This window comes from Polyodon spathula, chromosome 2 (assembly GCF_017654505.1).
Source record: "Polyodon spathula isolate WHYD16114869_AA chromosome 2, ASM1765450v1, whole genome shotgun sequence".
In the NCBI taxonomy this organism is placed as follows: domain Eukaryota; kingdom Metazoa; phylum Chordata; class Actinopteri; order Acipenseriformes; family Polyodontidae; genus Polyodon; species Polyodon spathula.
In genome coordinates this window covers 56,674,729-56,695,248 of record NC_054535.1, presented here as the reverse complement: position 1 = coordinate 56,695,248, position 20,520 = coordinate 56,674,729, and the positions used below count along the sequence as shown (strand labels likewise).

Sequence of the window (20,520 nt, the reverse complement as noted above, 5' to 3'; positions counted from 1 at the left end):
CTAGCTAGCGAATACACTTTATAAAAATAAAACATGATTTGTTTAGCTATGTACCATAATGGTACCTCTCTGATATAGTTCTAATTTCTCACTGAACAAGTATTTAAACTGTCTGCCAATGAAGGTGTTTCATTTAGAAAAGAAAAAAAAAAAAGTATTACTTCATGCACAAGTTAGAATGGCGAGGGTTATACACTACTTAGGTAAACTGATTGAACCCACACGGTAGCTGGATAAAGGGAATAACATAAAAACACATTTGGAAGCAATTTCATATGAAACTCATGCTATGATAAATGTAAACAAACTGTCTTCAGTATATCACAACAAAAAAAAAAAAAAAAACATAGCACAAAAACTCAAAAGCTTGGCATGCCACATACTTCTGATTCAGTGGCCACTAAAACAGTTTGTTTCCCGCAGTATATATTAATTAATAAAACATGTAAAATATATTTCAAGAAAAATATAAAAAACACACATCATCCATACTGCAGTTTCCAAAGATTTTGTTAATATACATTCATTTGTAAAGGCCTATAGAGGGTTCTGTTGCAATTAGAGAGCACACCTGCGTTTAAAAAAAAAAAAAAAAAAAATTGTAAGCAGTGTTAGTTGCTAATAGAAACTTTGTCCTCATTATTCCATGAATGCAGTTTGTTCAGAATTTTATTTGTGGTTTTGTGGCCTTCGGGCTTCATCATGCCAGCTGAAATGATTAATTCAGAAGCCTTTACAATATTAAAATTGATTTCCTTTGCATTTTTTCTATATTTATTTTTAAAAAACTGCTAAACCTAGTCACATAGAGAAGCAAGGGTTATACAACTAGACAGGTGTTGTGGCCTGGTGTAGACACAGGGGGAAAGCAGTCCTTTTCCTGGGCTCTGCAGCTGACAGCACTCTAATCCTCAGCCACTACGCGAAATTCTCCTGCGAGGAACTCGGGCAGCTACTATTTATAGTTTCTCTGGGAACCGTTTATACGTGGATTCTTTGTGGACACTCAAGCCTAGCATTCCAGTCTGTTTACATCCTATCTACTTGTTCCTCCTGCCCAATACATGGGGATCACTAGCGCTACACTCTGGCAAGTGCAAGTCCATACACATTTTTACTCTTGCTAAAAAAATATTCCAGGTGGTATTTAGAGCAAGTTTTGTCTGGAATTCAAACAGCCTCGAACAAGCCCTCTGCAGCGTGCACAAAGTTTGAGCTTTTCACACTGCGTTTAAAAAAGCCTTGTATGGATCTTGCGTCTCAAATTAAACACCAGAATCTCCATAAACTGTACAGATTGACTACTTTTTTTCTGTGTGTATTCTGTCTTTACCACAAGTACAGACCCCTCACTTCTTGGGCAGGGAGAACACCGCTTCAGTACTTCGTGTGTAGAATATTTAACTGTTCTGCTCCTATTAATATATGGAGATAGATATCCATGTGTATAACCCATACAAATAAGCAAAGAACACAAATGCCGTAGGAGACCCTTGGGAGATAAATAATGAAAAAGTTTGAATATATTGTGCCTGGTCTGGAACAAAAGGTGTGAAGGGAACCTGTATCAACACTGTGCTGAGGTGTCAGTTTTAAAATGCACTTTCTATAGAATGAAAGTGCTAATTAGCCATGATAGTGGATCTTCTATTAAATACTGGCTGTGTCCATGAGTACTTCCCTATATTCTTTTTTAGCCTTTGGTTGGAAAAGGCTTGTCTAATCTTATCAAAAAACTACAGCCAAGACAACAAAAACTGCCAATTGTCATGGTTTCCAAAATATCAACACAGAGTACCAAGCCAAAATGTTACCTCATCAATCTATCTTATATTGTTTGGGTACAGAGTAATGCTCTACACAAAACAGAGACATTCACAATTTGCAAACTGCCATTTTTAATTTTGAAGTCTTCCATAAATAGATGAATAAATCACATACAACCAAAACAGAACTGTGCCAAACACTACTGAAAAGTACAAACTTGGGATCAAACCCAAATTTGGCATTGGTCCTGCTGAATTTGGAATACAGTTTCTATTCAATTTGGAAATTACATGGAAGAATACACACATACATACAACCAGTGAATAATAACATGTACAGTCACATTTGGTTTCATTTTTAAGTAGAACTCCAAAAACATGAGGCAAATTGGTTTTCATTTTGGGTAAATGCTGTGAATAAATTCCAGACTGATAATATAACTTTAAAATTTAGAATAAACAAAAACTCTCAGAAATATAGCAAAGCATGTGTTTCAAATCTCATAAACTAGGCAAACATAATGATCACTGTATACAGTAGTACTCGGCACAGAACTGAACAGGCACGGACGGCTGCCATTTCAATGTCCAGCTGAGACCACTAGGACCAAGCTCCAAGTAGGAATGTTTGTATCCTAGGCAAGGAGAAGTCCACTGCACCTCCCAGGCCGATAAATGAGATAAAATACAAAAACAATTATACAAGTCTGTTTAAATATCAGCTTAATGGATTTTCCCTCAAAAGTGAAATAGGATGTCTTACTCTCATTGTAAACGTTCCCAGACACAAAAGAAGTACCCCTGAAGCCAACACGTTTACTCCCCCCAATGCTGAAAGTATTCCTAAAAACCTATTCTAAATTTCAAGGCCAGAGCAGCTTAACAGAAAGCATATCATACATACCCTCATAATATCTACATGTACTGGAGAAATGTAGAAATATATGTACAACAACTAGACAGTATAACAGAGTGTAATTTGTACTGTGAAAGAAAGGGTTCATTCATGTTTCAAACATATTGTAAGAACGTGCAAGAGTGAGTGGAACAGAAGCAGCTCGGGGTGCACGTTTTGTCTACCAAAGCAGAACATGTTATTAGTACATTTTGTGGTAAATAGGATACGATTAGCAAGAACTGTGCCCTGTGTAGCAAATATGTGACATCAAATTCATAGACTCCTAACATTAAGTTTTTTTTTTTTTTTTTTTTTTATTCAAACACCCATTATATACAATTAGAGTCATCTCTGCTGCTACCCCATGGCAGGAAATGGTATTGCATTTTTATACATTACTTTGGGAAGAAGATTCTCATGCCTTGCAAAGGAAGTTTCCTTGTGCAGAAAAATCTTTTGTATAAAATTGTGGTGAGTACAGATGCACTGAACTGAATTTAACATGAATAAATGAACTAGAAAGTATTTTTTTAATTAGTTACTTTTATACAGTATATGTGTAGCAAATACGATAGTGAGAAGCTTTGCCCATAGGGATTATCTCAGTTCACAAAATGTGAAGTCTACCTTTGACTCAATATAAACTACTTTCTTCAGTACCATGGAAAGTATGATTTCTTACTCAATGGACCATGATTTTTATATACGATTCAACCGCATAACATACAGTGCATAACGGTTCAGTGTTGTTGCTATTCCTGCTGTAACTACTGAGGCTTTTTTCTAAGATGTTTTCTGTGGAAATTAAATGGAGTGGATGTCCATCTATCACCATATCAGAATTGAACCTGGTTAAAAGGCAAATGTTCTGTGTTTTCCTAAAAAACAAACTATGACCATTTTTTCACAAGGTATCATATAGAACACTCCTTAGAGCTGAGGTTTAACCTTTTCTCAAGCATGCGCTTGGAGAAGGGCACAAACCTCACAGATGCTGCGATTAGCCAGTGCCTCCCTGGCATGCTCTGGCCCCAGGCAGGAAAAGCATCTGCCGTGCTTGTCCTCCATAGTCAGATTGGCCTTGCATATCTCACAGTGACAGAACCCGGGCATGATGCAAGGAGCAAGCAATGTAGTGTACAGATACAGTTGCTGCCTCAATCTGCTTACAGATATCGACTCAAGCAGGACCAGCTCGATACCAGACCGGTACCTGGTCGGCACCAGGTCGGTTCGGTGGCTTTGGCAACGTTCAGGTCTGTACCGGTCTGGTGACTTTAGCACCAGGTCGGCACTGGCACTGGTTCGTTAACCCTGGTCCCAGGTCGGTGACTACGGTACCATTAATACAGGACCACTGGTTCGCAGTCACTGTGGGTGCCAATGTACAGGACTGCCCACCTGTAAAAGCAAATCGGCAAAACCACTCAGTCAGTACCAACAAGAGACTGGGGAAGCCTGCTTGTTGGAATGACCTAAACAGCCTTCGCAATGGTGATGCTAAAAAGCTGACCCCAAAACAGCATCAAGATACACCACGTTGCAGAAGGCCTGCGTGTAGTATCTGTAAAACAGAGAAAACACAATGACAATATACTCAACAAAAAACAGTAATTAAACAATTACATAAATAATAAAAAACGCTAAAAGCAAAAATGAGAAATAAAATAAGCTCCAGCTTGAACTATGCAGCCTGATGTTGCTGGATCCCTGGGAAGAAGCAATTTGAGCTGCTGGCTTCAAGAGGGGCACAAGGCTACAGTGTGACGTAACAAGCAACAGGCTGTAGTGCACACAAATACGCGTGTAATAGAAACCTATTACAGTGATTCGTTAAATATCACATATTTGTGTAAAAACACAAAAATGCTAAATATATAAGGATAGAGGCAACTTTGTACTTATCTGAACACCGCTGTCCGATCAGGTCAGTCTTGAAAGGAAAAATGCCGCTGAGATCTCCGAGCAGTCCTTCTCAGGCACATTTTACACACATCTGTATGCGTAAAGCCTTGGACATGCATGAGCGGCGCGGCACCACTTGTGGGGAGCGAAGTGGGGCGGCGCACGACAATACAGCTTTGCTTGGTGGACACACAAGAACAGCTGGGAAGTGGCGGTAGAAAAAAAACCCAAAAAAGTCCACCACTTCACAACAACCCAAAAAATGTATATCATTCTTCAACTTTTACTCCTTGAACCCAGAGTGAATGACCATGTCCATCCCCAGAAATTGTTATCAGGATCTAACGTTATAAGTTCCCATATCAGAACACCGCTCAGAAATATTTGCCTTTTATTTACCTAAGAATATGTATGTAAAATATGATATTTATTTTGGGATACAAAGTGAAAGCCTTTTTCTACAAAGAAACAACTGTTATATATCCAGCACCGAACTTAACAAGACTGGACTGTGGTACTGTACCTGTAGCTATACATTGTATAGGAGCTGCTGTTAAGGAAAAAAGGGATCACATTCTTTGCAGTTGTGTACACAACAATCATGTTAATTACATGAGATGCTCAGGGTCACACAGTGAGTCAGTGGCTGAGTTGGGATTTGAACCAAGGACCTCCTGGTTATAAGCCTGTTTCTTTATCCACTGGACCACACAACCTCATATATCTAACAAATGATACAGGATGTCAAGTAACTAGTACTTGACAAAGTTACTTAGTAGTACTTATTTTGGATCATTCAATAGACCATTAACGTCCTTGAAATTCTTATTTTTATAATCAAATAGCTCAGGATGCTGAGAAACTTCAGCTATCAGTAGCGCCTCCATGTTGATGGATATTCAAGTTCATCAAGACATGACGTATCCCACACCATGGACCTGATTGGCTGGACCCCGATTTGCTGCGGCGGGAAAACGTTTAAGCGTTCTAAAATTCTGCCATTGCGACACTTTTCCGCAACGTCATTTTTTCGTCAATGTGTGTTAATCTAATTGAAATAAAAGGCGAGTGATATGTGCGGCATTTTGCCATTCCACTCATGTATGTCCTAGGCTTAACCCTTTGCAGTCGATTTATTCAGTGCTTGTCAGGCACGTCAGGTCCAATTTATTTTCACACATGAGGTTTATTTTACATGTACTGTTTAAAATCCCCCCCCCCCCCCCCCACCCCCCCCCCCCCCCCCCCGAGTAAAACACGTTTAAAAGGCACTGAAATACTGTAAACACTCGTTTATTACTATAACATCTCCAAAAAGATCTGCAAAATGTCTGTGATATTCTTTGAGCGCTAGATGCAGAAGTAGCTACCTCCTTTGTTATGTCCATGTAATCTCTGTAGTGAATGGGGCTATGAGATATGCCCCTTTTTTGCAGTTTCATTGGGCTCCTATCGGTCTCGCTCGGCCATTGAAAGGTCTTCTTGTTTTCCTGATAAAAGACGACTAGAGACCTGTGCTTTACGTCTTTCTGATGATGTTGGTCAGGGTCCGACGTCAGACTGGAAAGGGAAAATTTGTAATGTCGTACCTATTCCAACATAAGACCGCAAAGGGTTGAGTCTTACCGCACACCCTGGAATGGGTTTTTGTGCTTATAAAATGGCTCAATGGTTTACAAAAAGAAAACAAAACCAAGTAACATTTTAAAATTTAAAATAGCTCCTACACTCTGTCTTTAGAACTCAGTCTTTATTTTCATTTGAAGTAGAAGGCAGGGGGGTATGGGGGTCCTCCCCGTAAAACCCCAATGGTCTACAGTGGTATTCAACACATTTGCAAGATACTCTGCTGTATGCCTCTCTGGCATGGCGCGAGTCTGTATAACTACACTTTTCATTTCCACATCCTCTATGAAATGGTTATCGTGATAGAATCGTTATAGGATTCGGTAGTCAGTGCAGTCCACGCATCTGTAGTAATCACCACCTTCTCAGCCTTTGACAAGTTTCAACAAAACTTATAGGAAGCATGTCCATTTCCACCATATTAGCAATAGGGGCTGATGTTTTTTCAGCACGTATGTTGTTACACTGATGAGACCTCACCGCAAAGGATACAATGGCAGTTTGTTGCTATCCTCGCTAGCGTCGCAGAAGGGTGTTTGGCTTTTAGGTGGGTTAACATACCAGTTGTAGATTTGTGGTAGTTTAATTGCACTGCAAATATTTTACACTTAGTGTTTTCATTTACTTTGTATTTCCATGAATAACTTTTCTATGAGGAAGCCATTGTTAGCTGAGGTACATTCTAGTTTAGCCAATCACAGACAAGAAATAACAAATCCCACCCTCCAGTTAATCTTCATTAACGCTACATAGACAGCCAATCAGCAAGCAGTACAGGCTTTAACCCTTTGCGGATGTAAAGCATAGGTCTCTAGTCGTCTTTTTTTTCCGGAAAAAGAGAAAACTCATTAAAATAAAATCATTTTATTTAAAAAAAACGTTAAAATAAAATCAATATATACATTTTTTTTTTTTTTAAACTTTCGAACGTTGGATTCACTTGTCGATAGGTGCCACAGTTATCGAATAGTCGATTGTTCGACTATTCGGTCTCACCCCTGATGGATAACAAAACTGAAATAACAGAAGCCTTACTTTTACCCCTTTAATGTTTCCATCGGTTACGTTCGATTTCCCTAGTGGATCTTGGGTTGCTGCCATTGACCATGTTTGATTCCACACTATGCGTCCCTTCTTAGCTGTGTAACTAAGTCATTCCATCATTAAACTACACCAAACTTCATACAGAGACAGTGAAGCCGTTTGAGAACCTGCCAGATATTCACTTTGAAGATCGTGGCTTTGATTGGTGCTGCAGGTGTCACTCTCTCACATTCCCAGATCATCTGCATACAATTTGTTTCAGGCCCAACAAAAACTTTCTAGTTCTATTTTCTATTGCAAAGGACAACAAAAACATCGACATTTTAATACACGCAAGTAATTAATTCTGTGATATTCTAAACTAGTGAAAAAATGAGAAAAGGTCCGCACTTGAATTTTTCATTTAAAAATAATTAATTTAATTTCTAAAACATATATAGGTCTGCTCCGATCATCTAGATTATTATTATTTTTTTTTTAAGAAGTAAATCATGCAGAATGTTATTTTTTTATATAAAAATAAAATCAACCAAGATCTTCATTTTCTCTGCAGCAGTCCAACCATAAGTGAGTGGAGGCGGGACAAACAGTTGAACGTCTTGAGTAGGATTAATCAATGGGAGAGTCAAAGATCTGCCCTGGTTTTGCAGCTATCCAATCATTAGTGAGCAGAGGCGGGACACAAATATGCTAGCATAAGTAGTAAGAATAGCTGAATTTCATGCTATATTGCTAATATTACAGAACTTTATTATTATTATTATTATTATTATTTATTATTATTTAGAATTATATTGATCTTTTGATTAATATTTAGAATGGCTTTTTACAAATTAAAATATAAAATGTCAGACAACAGAGACATCGTAGTCGATTTGGTTACGAATCAATTTTCAAGAAGACCTTTCTTAGAAAAATTGAAGAGTTAAAAAAAGGGAGGTATAGACCTACACAACAAATACCCAGACACAGGAAGGGAAGGGATGTACTCGCCACTTCCACAATTCAAATTACAAAAGGTATCTATGGCTTACTGGTAGCAGTCAATTAAAAAAAAAAAGAATACTGCTGGAACTGTCTTTTGTTCAATACAGAAAAGGTGGTTTGGTGCAGCACTGGCTACAGCAATCTAGAATGTCTATCGAAGTCAGCACAAAAGCACAAGCATTCACAAAGTCCCGTGCGAGCCACTGTTACACTCAAAACTTTTGGACGAACCTAGATTGATGTTCAACTCAATGAGCAGAAGCGTAGGGATACAATACATCACAATGAGTAAGTAAGAAAAAATTGAAGTTCTTAAACGCTTGATTGATTCTGTTATTTACCTTGGCAAGTAAGAACTGGCATCAGAAGACACCAATTCCTCAAATGGAGGTAATGATGTGGAATTACTTTCTCCAATTTGTGACTACAACATCATGTTAAGCAATCACTTGTCAATAGCCACAGTATTCTTGGGTACCTCTAACAAGATTCAGAACGGCTTAAATCTCTTCAGTGCCTCAGGTTCCACTAGATGGGGATTAAACAACTGATGTTGGAAACGCAGCTCAGCTGTCTTGTGTTTTAAGATATGTGACTGACAGTGGCCTGAAAGAATAACTGTTCTCTAAAAATGTGTTTACTAAAATAAAAATATTTTAAAAAAGACCAAATTCCCATTCCCATATATAGATACATACACACACACACACACACACACACACTAGGGATGCATATTGGACCTCAAAAAATGGCCCAATATCCACTTCAGCCCTGTACCACCCTCAGAAATCTGTATCCCTGGAGCATTGCGTATGCGTAAAATGGGATCGTCCCACAGCCAAAATACGAGTGATGTGCACATGCAGCAGTTGTTAGCGTGCCAATTTCAAGGTAGCCTATTTTTTATATATTTTTGGGATTTCAAAACTTGAAAGTAAATGATCACGAAAGTTTTCACAAATGTTGTTGCTCTGTGGTTTGTGCTGTTATCTAGATTAAACATGAAGCTGTCTAAATTATATTAAAAGTGCATAATGTATTTCATACAACCTTACTGTTTACAGATATTTGTTTATATATTTACTTTACATACAGTACACAAGATTAGTATTGACAGTGAGAAACACAGGGGATACCAAATTAGACAGCTGACAATATCTTGGTCTTATCAGTAAACAGAAAGTCTATAGCTTTCTGTTTACTGATGTATTAATGTTCTACTATTTTGAATGTTATTATATCCTGTTCATTGTCTTGACAGAGAACAACTTATTAAAATACTGTATCATTTAAAAAGATAATTTCTTGAGGGTAAACACTGTCCCATCTCCCATGGGAAAAAATAATTTAAGAGATCATATGACATGTTCAGAGGCTCTGGTTTATTACATGACAATATATAAAATCAACATGTTGCTTGTTGAGTTGTATACTGTCATAACTTCTCATTAAAGCCTCTTGGGATTTGTTTTTGTTTTTGTTTTTTTGTTTTTTACTGTAGATCTTTTAGAAAAGTTAATGTTACGTCTTAAGAGTATGCAGTGTTTTAGTCTTTTTAAAACCGAGAGAAAAAAGCTTGCTGGCCCAGTGTTTGTGTGATGGATCGGCCACATATCGGTCCACTCGCTGTATCGGACTTAATGTGTACCAGACCTGTACTGGACTTCCATCGATTTGGATCGGACCACTCACTGAATCTGGTCCGATCCACATCCCTAACATACACACATACGTATATACTGCTGTGCAAAAGTTTGACATGTTGCATTATGAGCATCAACAAGTTACACAAAGCCTCCACTAGTGTTTTCTACTATTATAACAAACTTGACTTGCATACATAAGCAAAAAACATTGAGTTAAATATCTCACATCACTTTATTTTCCAGATGTGGTATCCAAAGCATAATAAACAAGTACAGAGTGATAACAACATAAAATGTTTGGCTGTGGGGTGACAACATGGCAAAAAACACAACTTAAGAAGTTACATTTTATTTAAGCACAGGCTAGTGTTTCAAGTTTGGTGTTTTAATTTTATTTTTCAATTTATTTTAACTACTATGTTATAAAATGTTTCATATATAAACCATTAGTTGAACAGTCATAACTTATCTATACAGTCATGCCACAACCTAAATATTACTAGAAAAATAAAAGGAGAAGATGACATTTTGTTAAGATGCTAGTCTAAAAAAGAGCTTTTAATCTTGACTTAAAAATATTAAGTGACTCTGCATCTTTAATGTCAGATGGTATTTTATTCACAATCTGGAAGCATTGTAACGGAAAGGTCTTTCTCCTTTCCTTTTTGTCTTAATCTTTGGGAGGGTCAGAAGACCTTAATCAGCCAACCTTAAAGCACATCTTAGAACATAAAGGGACAAAAACTTATTTAGATAATCAGGTGCCAGGCCCTGAAGTGTTTTGTTAATCAAAAGTAGAACCTTATAAATCAACTCTAAATCTTACTTAAAGCAAATGAAGAGAAGCCAGCACGGCAACATAGCATTTCCTCTTTAACATTTTGCACATTATCAGAGATCCTTTTAAAAAGTGTGTGATTTGACCCATATGAAGTCACTTGGTATAAAAATTCACAGTTAACTGAATTTGAATTTCTACTTACCATATTTATTCATCCAAAATATATTTCATTATGTTTCAGGGGAAATTGTTGTTAAAGTAACTTTGTTACACTAAGAATATAAAATGTTGAAAATAGTTCTGGAGAACAATTGACAGTGATGATCTGAATTATCTTTAGTACCTTTTGGGTAATTCTGTAAATGCCACAGGTGACTTTTTCTTTGACATGTTCCACTAATTCAATAAAAATAAAAAAATAAAAATGATGTCCAAATGTTGCACTGCACCTATTTTGATAAAATTAGGGTATTTTTTATTTGGAAAACACACTTGTGCCTAATTCAAAAAACTGTCCTGTAAAATGATAAATCCTACGTTATTATTCCGGAATTGCTCGTTATCAAATATAGGATGACAAACTGCTGTCAAGAATAGAATGAATTTGTTGATAAGAGAGAATGAACCCACAGCTTGTTCCAAGATATAAGATAAAAAAAATGGAAGCCCAATTTAGGCAAATTTCAGTGTTCCATACATACCTGCTAGATGTGCCCTCACATCTATGATGAAGAGTTAATGAATGGTAGCACAGTGTGTTTAGTGTCATCCCTCTGGCAGATAATATTTACCTAGGAGTAAGAGTTTCATCTGAAAACTGTTTTCGATTGGATACTGCAGCTGCCCATTTACTGCACCGAACGGCTGAACACGCGAAAGACTACTAGACTTGGATTTTGCATCAATTAAAGTTTATTACAGGACAAAGACCATTTCCTTTGCCATTTCAAATATTATGCAGTTTACCTTGAACCTCATCATTTACACATGGTATTAGTGTGTTTTCCATTGCAGCAACATTATTAAACAAGCAGCTTCAGTCCACCACAAAAAGGTTGATGGTATTAAATATTTTCCAAAACTAGAAACTGGGATTATTCAATTGATCTAGCTAGCAGCAGATGTAAATACTGCTAGTGGTAATCCAAATAGAGCTCTTAAATGTTTGATATGTATAACCTTGACACACAAATAGTGCATGCAAGTCTCTAGTTCATTTGATTAGACACTAGCATCTCAAGCTGAACTGAGCTACAAGTCACACATTGTAAAATAAGCATTGTTTTATCCCCAACACTCTCACTGCACAGATATCGTCCAAGTTTGTTCTCCATTATCTGTCCACTGAGACGCAAGGAAATGAGGAGACCTCACGCTGACTGACACAGTGCTAGACGAACACTGGAACGGATAAACACTCAAACACATAATGGCAACAACTTGGCTATATTGGCCCATTGTTCACTGTTTTGCAACAGACACAATGAAATGTTTTCTGATTTTTTTTTTTTTTTGCTAGTAAAAGAAAAACTCAGAAGTCTTTCTCTAAATAAGTGCTCTGAAACATATCTAAAATACACATGGGGATGTTCTATTTTCCAGTGGATTTATACATTAGTGTGCAAAGGCACACATCACCATTAATAACTCAATAGTAAAAGTATTATCTGTCCAAGCTATCACTGGTAGCAAGACTTACAACTACTTGTTTAGGATTTGTTACCCATGAACTTACAAAAGGGTAAACAATGTTTACCTGTATGGAGACACAGAAAGGGGCCTTTTTTAAACAACTGGCTACTCTGTATGCAAATGTTTATACAACACTATCTTCAGTTTATTCAACACCTACTCACCATCTTTTAATTGACATGTTTGTGTGTGTGAAAACTGCCAGTTCTTGGAAATATCTGCATTTTAACCAAATCAGTCAGATGTGCATGTGGAAAGTCAACATGTCAGCTGATTTACACATTTTCATATCACTGACCAGCCAAGTTCCTAAGTGTAGATTGAATCTGGATAAGAACGCTTGAAAAAGTGTGATTACACAACTCATTCCAACATATGAAGAAGATAGGAAATGAGACTATAGACAGCATCTAACCCTTACTTAGTGTTTCATACATCTGTTCATATAAAACTACTAAGTAAATGAAGGGTCACTTTAAATCAGAAACATTAACACCTATATTTACTTGCCTTCATTTAGTAATTAAATAAACTATTACATGGTTTACCACTACCCATATTTAGGTGTTTGAATAAAATGCAAGAAACACAGTTTACAGAATAACTAACACAGCTGGTAATAATCACTGCTGAATAACAATAACCTCCAATCTGACAACTTTTTGCCAAACATCAGATTTGAAATTGACAGATGGGAGGTATGACTGCCATACTTGCCTTGTAATTGAAGTTTTACTGCTAAAAGAGCAGCTGTGAAAGAAGACCAATATTTTCCTTTTCTAACAGAGTAAACAGTGCGGCAACAATGAAAAGCTTACCCAGCACAATCACCACAGTCTTCAAAAGGCTCATCATGGTGTCCCGGTTGCGGCGTGGCCCGGAGCTGTGACGTGACATCCTCATGGTTCTCTGGCGCACGTAGACAAATATGTGGGCATATAAGACCACCATAACCACAAAGGTGACCAGGTTGAAGATGGCCCAGAAGACCAGGTAGGAGTTGCTGTACAGCGGTGCCATGTTAGAGCAGGAAGAGATGCTACAGATGCAGTTCCAGCCCACACTAGGTATGGCACCCATGACGATAGACATGGTCCAGATGACTACAATCACGATTACAACCCGGTGGTTGCTCATGCGGGTATGCAGCTGCATGCGGAAGACTGTGATGTGCCTCTCAATGGCAATGGCCAGCAAGTTCGCTACCGATGCAGTGAGGCTAGTGTCAATGAGACCCTGGCGCAGGAGCCATGTGCTTACAGTCAACCTCCTGGTGTTTGGACCTGTGTTGAACATCAGGTAAAAGTAGGCCAATCCAGCGAAGAAGTCCGCAGCCGCCAGGTTGGCCATAAGATAATAAATAGGGAAATGGAAGCGCCGGTTTACATAGATGGCCACCATTACCAGTAAGTTGGCCAGCATGATAAAGATACACACAGTGATGCCCAGTCCCATCACAAGTTTGCTGACTGCATTCCATTCTGTGGCTAGGTATTTCCCACTGCGGTTGTAAAAGAAGGCGATTGTTTCGTTGTAGTAGCACTGTTCTTCCATTATGTCAACCTAGGTTTGGGAAAAAATGAGACAATGTTATATCTGCTGCATTGGAGTAAACATTTTATAACAAAACCATACTTATGTTTTGTCTAGAAAACCGTAGTAGTTGTACAAATGTTTGATGGTATGTCCTCCACTGACAACAGGTCACATCTTACAATGACACAATTTGACAATTACAAGACTCTTCTTGGGAGAGCCAGGAGATGCTTATGGATTTGATGTCAATAAAAAAAAAAAAAAAAAAAAAAATAATTTACAATTGCAGAAGGGATGTTCATTGATTAACCTCTCCAATTTCAACACTATTAAATGCTCCTTCATATTTCTCCTTTAAAATTGTTTATTAAAGCTGTTAGAATCAGCTTTATTTGCAGTTTTTAATTTTCCACATCAACTCACAGCCACTCTGGTTTACACTGCTCCATTTCCTAGAAAGCAACTCTCAAAGCAGCTGAAAAAAATCTACAATGCTAACAATGCTGCTGTTAAATTATAATAAACAATTATACAACTGAGCAACATTCAACCCTGTTAAAAACAACTTTATAGAAGCAATCGTGTGTGTTCCACTTTGCTAGTCAGACCAAATAAATTTATGAAGCTTAAAACATTTCTGTGATGTCACTCTTTGATCTTTTGATTGACTCATTCTACGAATCTTCTAACTAAAAGTGGCTATGTGGCTTTGAAGAGAAGGGGTGTGTGTTGCAGATATATTGTTGATTAACTGTAACGGTATTGTTACCAAGGGATTTTGGTAATGCAGGAGGCAAACTGGAGAGTGAGGTTTACTGATGAAAGTGCACTGTTTATTATAGTACCGCTGAACTCAGAACTGATACGCTAACAAAATAGAAAATAATTAAAAAAAAAAACAAACAAACAGGATAACAAGCTATCCTCAGGTCTCTTCACTGCAAGGGTTTTCCTGAGGACACATATCTACACCTGTACCCCCTCTTAGGCTAGGCAGATTAGCGCTCTGACTCTGCTCTCTCTATATGGGAGAACCCAGTCTGAATATAGTTTGGCCCTTGGTTCTTGGTTGCTCCTCTGTGCTAAACCAACATGGAGGGTAAATAAAACATGAACACACTGTACAGTTTATGTCACCTTTAAATCAAGGTACAACCTGCAGCTTTAATCCTCTGGTTACCCTTTAAAATGTCTCACCATTGAAAGGCACTTATCAGCCTGACCATGTAGACCCCCCCCTACCATCCATTGTAGTCAATGATGCTCGCTCATGAGGCCAAGTATGCATGGGTGCCCCTGCCTCTAATTCAGTTCCCACTAATGAGGGCTGTAATGTTTTGACTTCCAGTAAGTTCCAGTATTATTTTACATTTTAACCATTAATTTTCAACCATTTTCAAAACAGTGGAGTTTACAACTATTTTACCTAGAGCCATTTCAAAGAAAACGTGCACCTTACATTAAAATAAAATACTGGTTTTGACATACCTGGATTTATTTCGGACAGTTTTGCATTTTCAATCTACATTTACCGGCCATCTGGGCACAGGTCATCAATACATAGTCTATAATATCCATGCTTACAGGCGGTTAATGTAAGAACAATACGGGTGTTAATTTAGTGATGGCTAATCCGCGCTGTCACATTAAAGAATCCAGTCTGTGCTACGAATCAACAGAAAACTGCTGATTTGTCAATGAAACCAGTCAGAACAATTCAACAGAAAATCACAACAATCATTTCAGCAATTAACTTATAGTATTACCGATTTCAAACATAACACTTAGAAAAAGGGCTTGCCATTTCATTTTAGCATTTCATATTGTTTGCTAAAAGTACAGTTGTCCCACATTATAAAGCCACCCTCGAATACAGCCAGCTATTCTCTCTGAACAAACGTACCAATATAAAAACAGTGCTATTTGTATCAGTTATATCGCCACCCTGCTGTCCGCCATCTGCCAACTTCCCAAACCAAGCAAGCGTAAATAAGCATTGTAGTTTCCCCTCATTGTAACGCCAGTGAAATAATCATGGCCAATTAAAACAACGAAGTTATGCAGTTAATCTTTGGCTCGCTTTCCTAACTCGTTGTTAACTGAACATTCATACCAATGTCATCAGCATTCCCGCTCCCAAAGCGAAACAGAAAGTACAACATGGCGAGTTGACCTTACATTTAACACCAGAGCAAAAGAAACAAATCTGCATGTATGCAACTGAAAATAAAAAAGCAAGTCAGCAAGACCTGGCAAATATTTTCCTCGCCTAAGTGAGACATAATCAAAGGATAATTGTAGACATTCTAATGGATAAAAACAAATGGCTTACCTTGATGGAACAGGTAGATTTGCTCAACCTGAAAAAGTCTAAAAAGTGACTTTTACAAACCACAGTAAATGTTGAAAAAAAAAAAAAAAAAGTACGGTAAGCGGTTTGTTTGTTTACGTGCAAGTTTTGCACAAATGAAGGCTGACTTAAACTAAAGCATCAGTTTTGTAAACAGCAGAATTTTTTTTTGTTTATTTTTAATTTGTTAAAAAAAAAAAGCATTTGCCTGTACATATTTTTTTTTTTTTTTTTTTTTTTTTTTAACTGCTTAAAAAAATAATGCTGTTGAGCTTAAAACTGCTTTGTGATCGTTCAATGGGGGATAGTACACTAATTTTCACATGATAGTAAAGTGTAAAAAAAAAAAAAAAAGTATGCTTTTTTGTTTTTTGGAATTGTTGTTTGTGATTTGAAACTAAATGAGTGTTTTATTTATTAATTTATTTATTTATTTTTTTAATTTTAAGTATAAACTGTTCCTCCAAAGTTATAACCATGTATGTTTCATACAGATGGGAAAATATGATACAACGTCACTAGTAGACCTACTGTTGTGTTAACTAGTACTGTAGTTTAAAAAAAAAAAAAAAAAAAAAAAAAAAAAAAAATCTTGCTATGTAAAATCGGGGTTATGCACATTTGCCATAACTTACCGTGTACTACGAGAATACAGTAGATCAGTAACTTTAGCCTGGACTTGTTTAAGGTGCCCACTGCCTCGAGGGCAGATCAGGGAAAAAAAAAAAAAAAAATGACAGCATGTAAAAAGTGAAACTGAATTCCCAAACGCAGTGTTCTTTGTGTTACAGCCTTTTCTGTCAGATTTTATACTTAAATGATGGGTGCTCTACATGTGGACCGACCTTAAAAGCAACCCGATTTAAATTAAATTTAACAAAAGTAGATATATTGAATGATTAACAACAGAAGTGATGATCCGAGTTTATGATAGAGGGTCCGTATTTATGATAACGAGGGTCTCAAGCGCATCGGTCTATTTAGCGGCCGCACTTGCATCCCAGAGGTGACGGAGTTAGGAGTACAGAGAGCAGCAGGCGCTGTATGACATTGTGGAGCACGATAATACAAACCAAATATATATGACAGGGGAAGGGCAGCAAAGTTCTCTGGGTGCATGGAAAACAAAAGTTTTCTGAGAAACAGCTGAGTCTCCTTATGACTGAGGTCACTCAGCATGAAACAGAGTTGTTTGGAAAAGCCTCAGCCAACATCAGTTCTGCTAGTATCCTTAGGAAATGATACATACTGGCCTGCCCTTTTCAAGCATGATACCCAGAGATGTTCCATGTTTTATTTGGTAGATGTTAGGGTGTTTATATGGCACTTTTCACCAAAATATAAATCACTTACAATTAGGCTTGCTGCTATTCGATTTTTTTAAATTTTTTTGCCAAATCGACGATTAATATCATCATTTATTTTAGAAAGAATTTACTGTTTTCGATCTTTATTTTTTAATTAAAACACAGTATATAAGAGTGTATTACACCGACTTATATAGCATACATTTACATGTAAAAATAATATGCGCAGAGCAAAACATTAGACAGTTGAACAGAACTAACTTGCACTTATTATTCAGAGTCTGAGCTCCACCCCTTCAGTAAAGCTGGACTCCGAGTCACTCAAGGCAGACAGGTGCACTTTGTCCTGCCGCGGAGACTTCAGCCGTCGGCCAGGGTATTTTGCACAATATTAAGTGTTTTTCTCTTGCGCCCCTTTATCAAATCAAACTAGTAACTGTCACCGCATAGCTAAAGCAAATGCTTACATACACCTTAACCTGCTAATTTCAAAGTAGTCACTTTGCATGACAGGCGCTGTAGCTGGCAAAGAAAAGTGCACAGTCGGTGCAGGTCTTGATGACTGGCAGTCATTTAAACAAATGAGAGCATTCTAGCACCACTTCAGTCAACAAGATCTGTCAGAAGAGTGTGAAACTACAGTAATAACAGGCCACTGCGATAACTGACAGCGACCCCCAGCCATTCAGAGCGGAACAGAGAAGACAGACAGCAAGTATAAAGCTACACAAACTAGAGAGGATTTCTAAATGATTATTTTTGGTAACAAAATAAACATAGAGCGGTTTACCGACATTTATCACATATACATTTATTTCAGTAATTTTGGGAATTCAATGTTAACGAGCTTTACCAATTAATATTGAAAAGCTGCAAGCCTACTTATAATCTTCACTCACTGTCCTCTGATTACGAGGACCCTCTCTACATAGCTCCTTTCACACTGGACCCGGTGTCATGCAGGTCAGGTACGTGATTTCACACTACGTTTGATAAATGTTAAATTAGAGCAAATGTTTCTACATCCCTGTGTCTCAAAATCAACAAAAATCTGGCTAAACATAAACAGAAATGCTCCTTGCGGAAATGAAAACTTCATGCAGACATGGCTGTTTGTTACTGCATTGGCTCGCAAATGGCCGTCAAGCATTTTGTCTCGCTCAGCCCGGGTCAAAGAGTGTCAACCCACATCCTGAGGTGTGTCGCTGGGACCCAGATAGGAGTGGCAGTGTGAAAGGGGCCTGTAAGCCTGTACTGGCTTTCATAAAAGGTAATGGCTGCAGATACCAGAATACATGATTCTAGTTGATAATTTTAAACTCCCCTTATATCTACAGAAATATTATGTACATTAAAGTACTTATCGTTTACATTTAGGTATTTTATATACTTATTGTGTTCATTCAAATGTTTGAACTGAATAATTCAGGAATTATTATTTGTTTAAATATGAAAAGGCAGGAATTAGCAGAGCTTCTTCGGAATCTCAGCTCTGGCTCCACGCTCCTGAGCGCTCCAGTGACCCAGCTCCAGCTCTGAGCCGGCTCCACGCTCCGGAGCGCTCCAGTGACCCAGTTCCAGCTTTACACTCCGGAGCGCTCCAGTAACCCAGCTCCACCTCTGCGCCGGCTCCACGCTCCGGAGTGCTCCAGTGACCCAGCTCCAGCTCTGCTCTGGCTCCACAGTCCGGAGCGCTCCAGTGACCCAGCTCCAGCTCTGCGCCGGCTCCACGCTCCGGAGTGCTCCAGTGACCCAGCTCCAGCTCTGCTCTGGCTCCACAGTCCGGAGCGCTCCAGTGACCCAGTTCCAGCTTTACACTCCGGAGCGCTCCAGTAACCCAGCTCCAGCTCTGCGCCGGCTCCACGCTCCGGAGCGTTCCAGTGACCCAGCTCCAGCTCTGCGCTGGCTCCACAGTCCGGAGTGCTCCAGTGACCCAGCTCCAGCTCTGCGCTGGCTCCACGCTCCAGTGACCCGGCTCCAGCTCTGCTCTGGCTCCACAGTCCGGAGCGCTCCAGTGACCCAGTTCCAGCTTTACACTCCGGAGCGCTCCAGTAACCCAGCTCCAGCTCTGCGCCGGCTCCACGCTCCGGAGCGTTCCAGTGACCCAGCTCCAGCTCTGCGCTGGCTCCACAGTCCGGAGTGCTCCAGTGACCCAGCTCCAGCTCTGCGTTGGCTCCACGCTCCAGTGACCCGGCTCCAGCTCTGCGCTGGCTCCACGCTCCAGTGACCCAGCTCCAGCTCTGCTCTGGCTCCACAGTCCGGAGCGCTCCAGTGACCCAGTTCCAGCTTTACACTCCGGAGCGCTCCAGTGACCCAGCTCCAGCTCTGCGCTGGCTCCACAGTCCGGAGCGCTCCAGTAACCCAGCTCCAGCTCTGCGCCGGCTCCACGCTCCGGAGTGCTCCAGTGACCCAGCTCCAGCTCTGCGCTGGCTCCACAGTCCGGAGCGCTCCAGTAACCCAGCTCCAGCTCTGCTCCAGCTCCACTATGCAAGCTTAATAGCAGCACTTTCAAGTTTTACTAGGCTATTTGGCTGACAAATATGACAAGCTCAATGAACTTAACATTTCTTTGCAAGCTAAGCACTGTAACATTTGCATCACACAGGAAAATGTACACAGCTTTTCCTAAAAGACTTGTGCTTTGGAGTGGCTGTGAGATGAAAGATGATATAACTATGTTCCCAACACCGTCTTCAGATGAATTGCAGGATTTTGCCTGGGTTCAAAATCCAAATTTCAGAGAACTTTGTAGCAAAGGCCAAGACTGCTGTGAGTCTAAAAGAGAATTTGATTGATGATGCTGGTGACTATGTTTTGAGAGATAATGTCAAAGTTATGCCTGTTGATCAGTTCTGGCTCTCAATTCGAAAAGAGTTCACTGAATTGTCACAGTCGTCGAAATACTATATATATATATATATATATATATATATATATATATATATATATATACATATATATATATATATACTTTTACAATTG

The 20,520-nt window shown here is 38.8% G+C and overlaps 1 protein-coding gene across 1 annotated transcript in view; it reads right to left on the bottom strand.

The window, feature by feature from the left end:
• The window catches only part of LOC121298561 (lysophosphatidic acid receptor 1-A-like), a 55,805-nt gene that overhangs the window by 10,510 nt on the left and 24,775 nt on the right, over window positions 1–20,520 (bottom strand). The window contains exon 2 of the mRNA XM_041225690.1: window positions 13,164–13,908. Coding sequence (XP_041081624.1) covers window positions 13,164–13,899 — 736 coding nt within the window. The 5' untranslated portion in view covers window positions 13,900–13,908. The remainder of the gene's footprint in view (window positions 1–13,163; window positions 13,909–20,520) is intronic.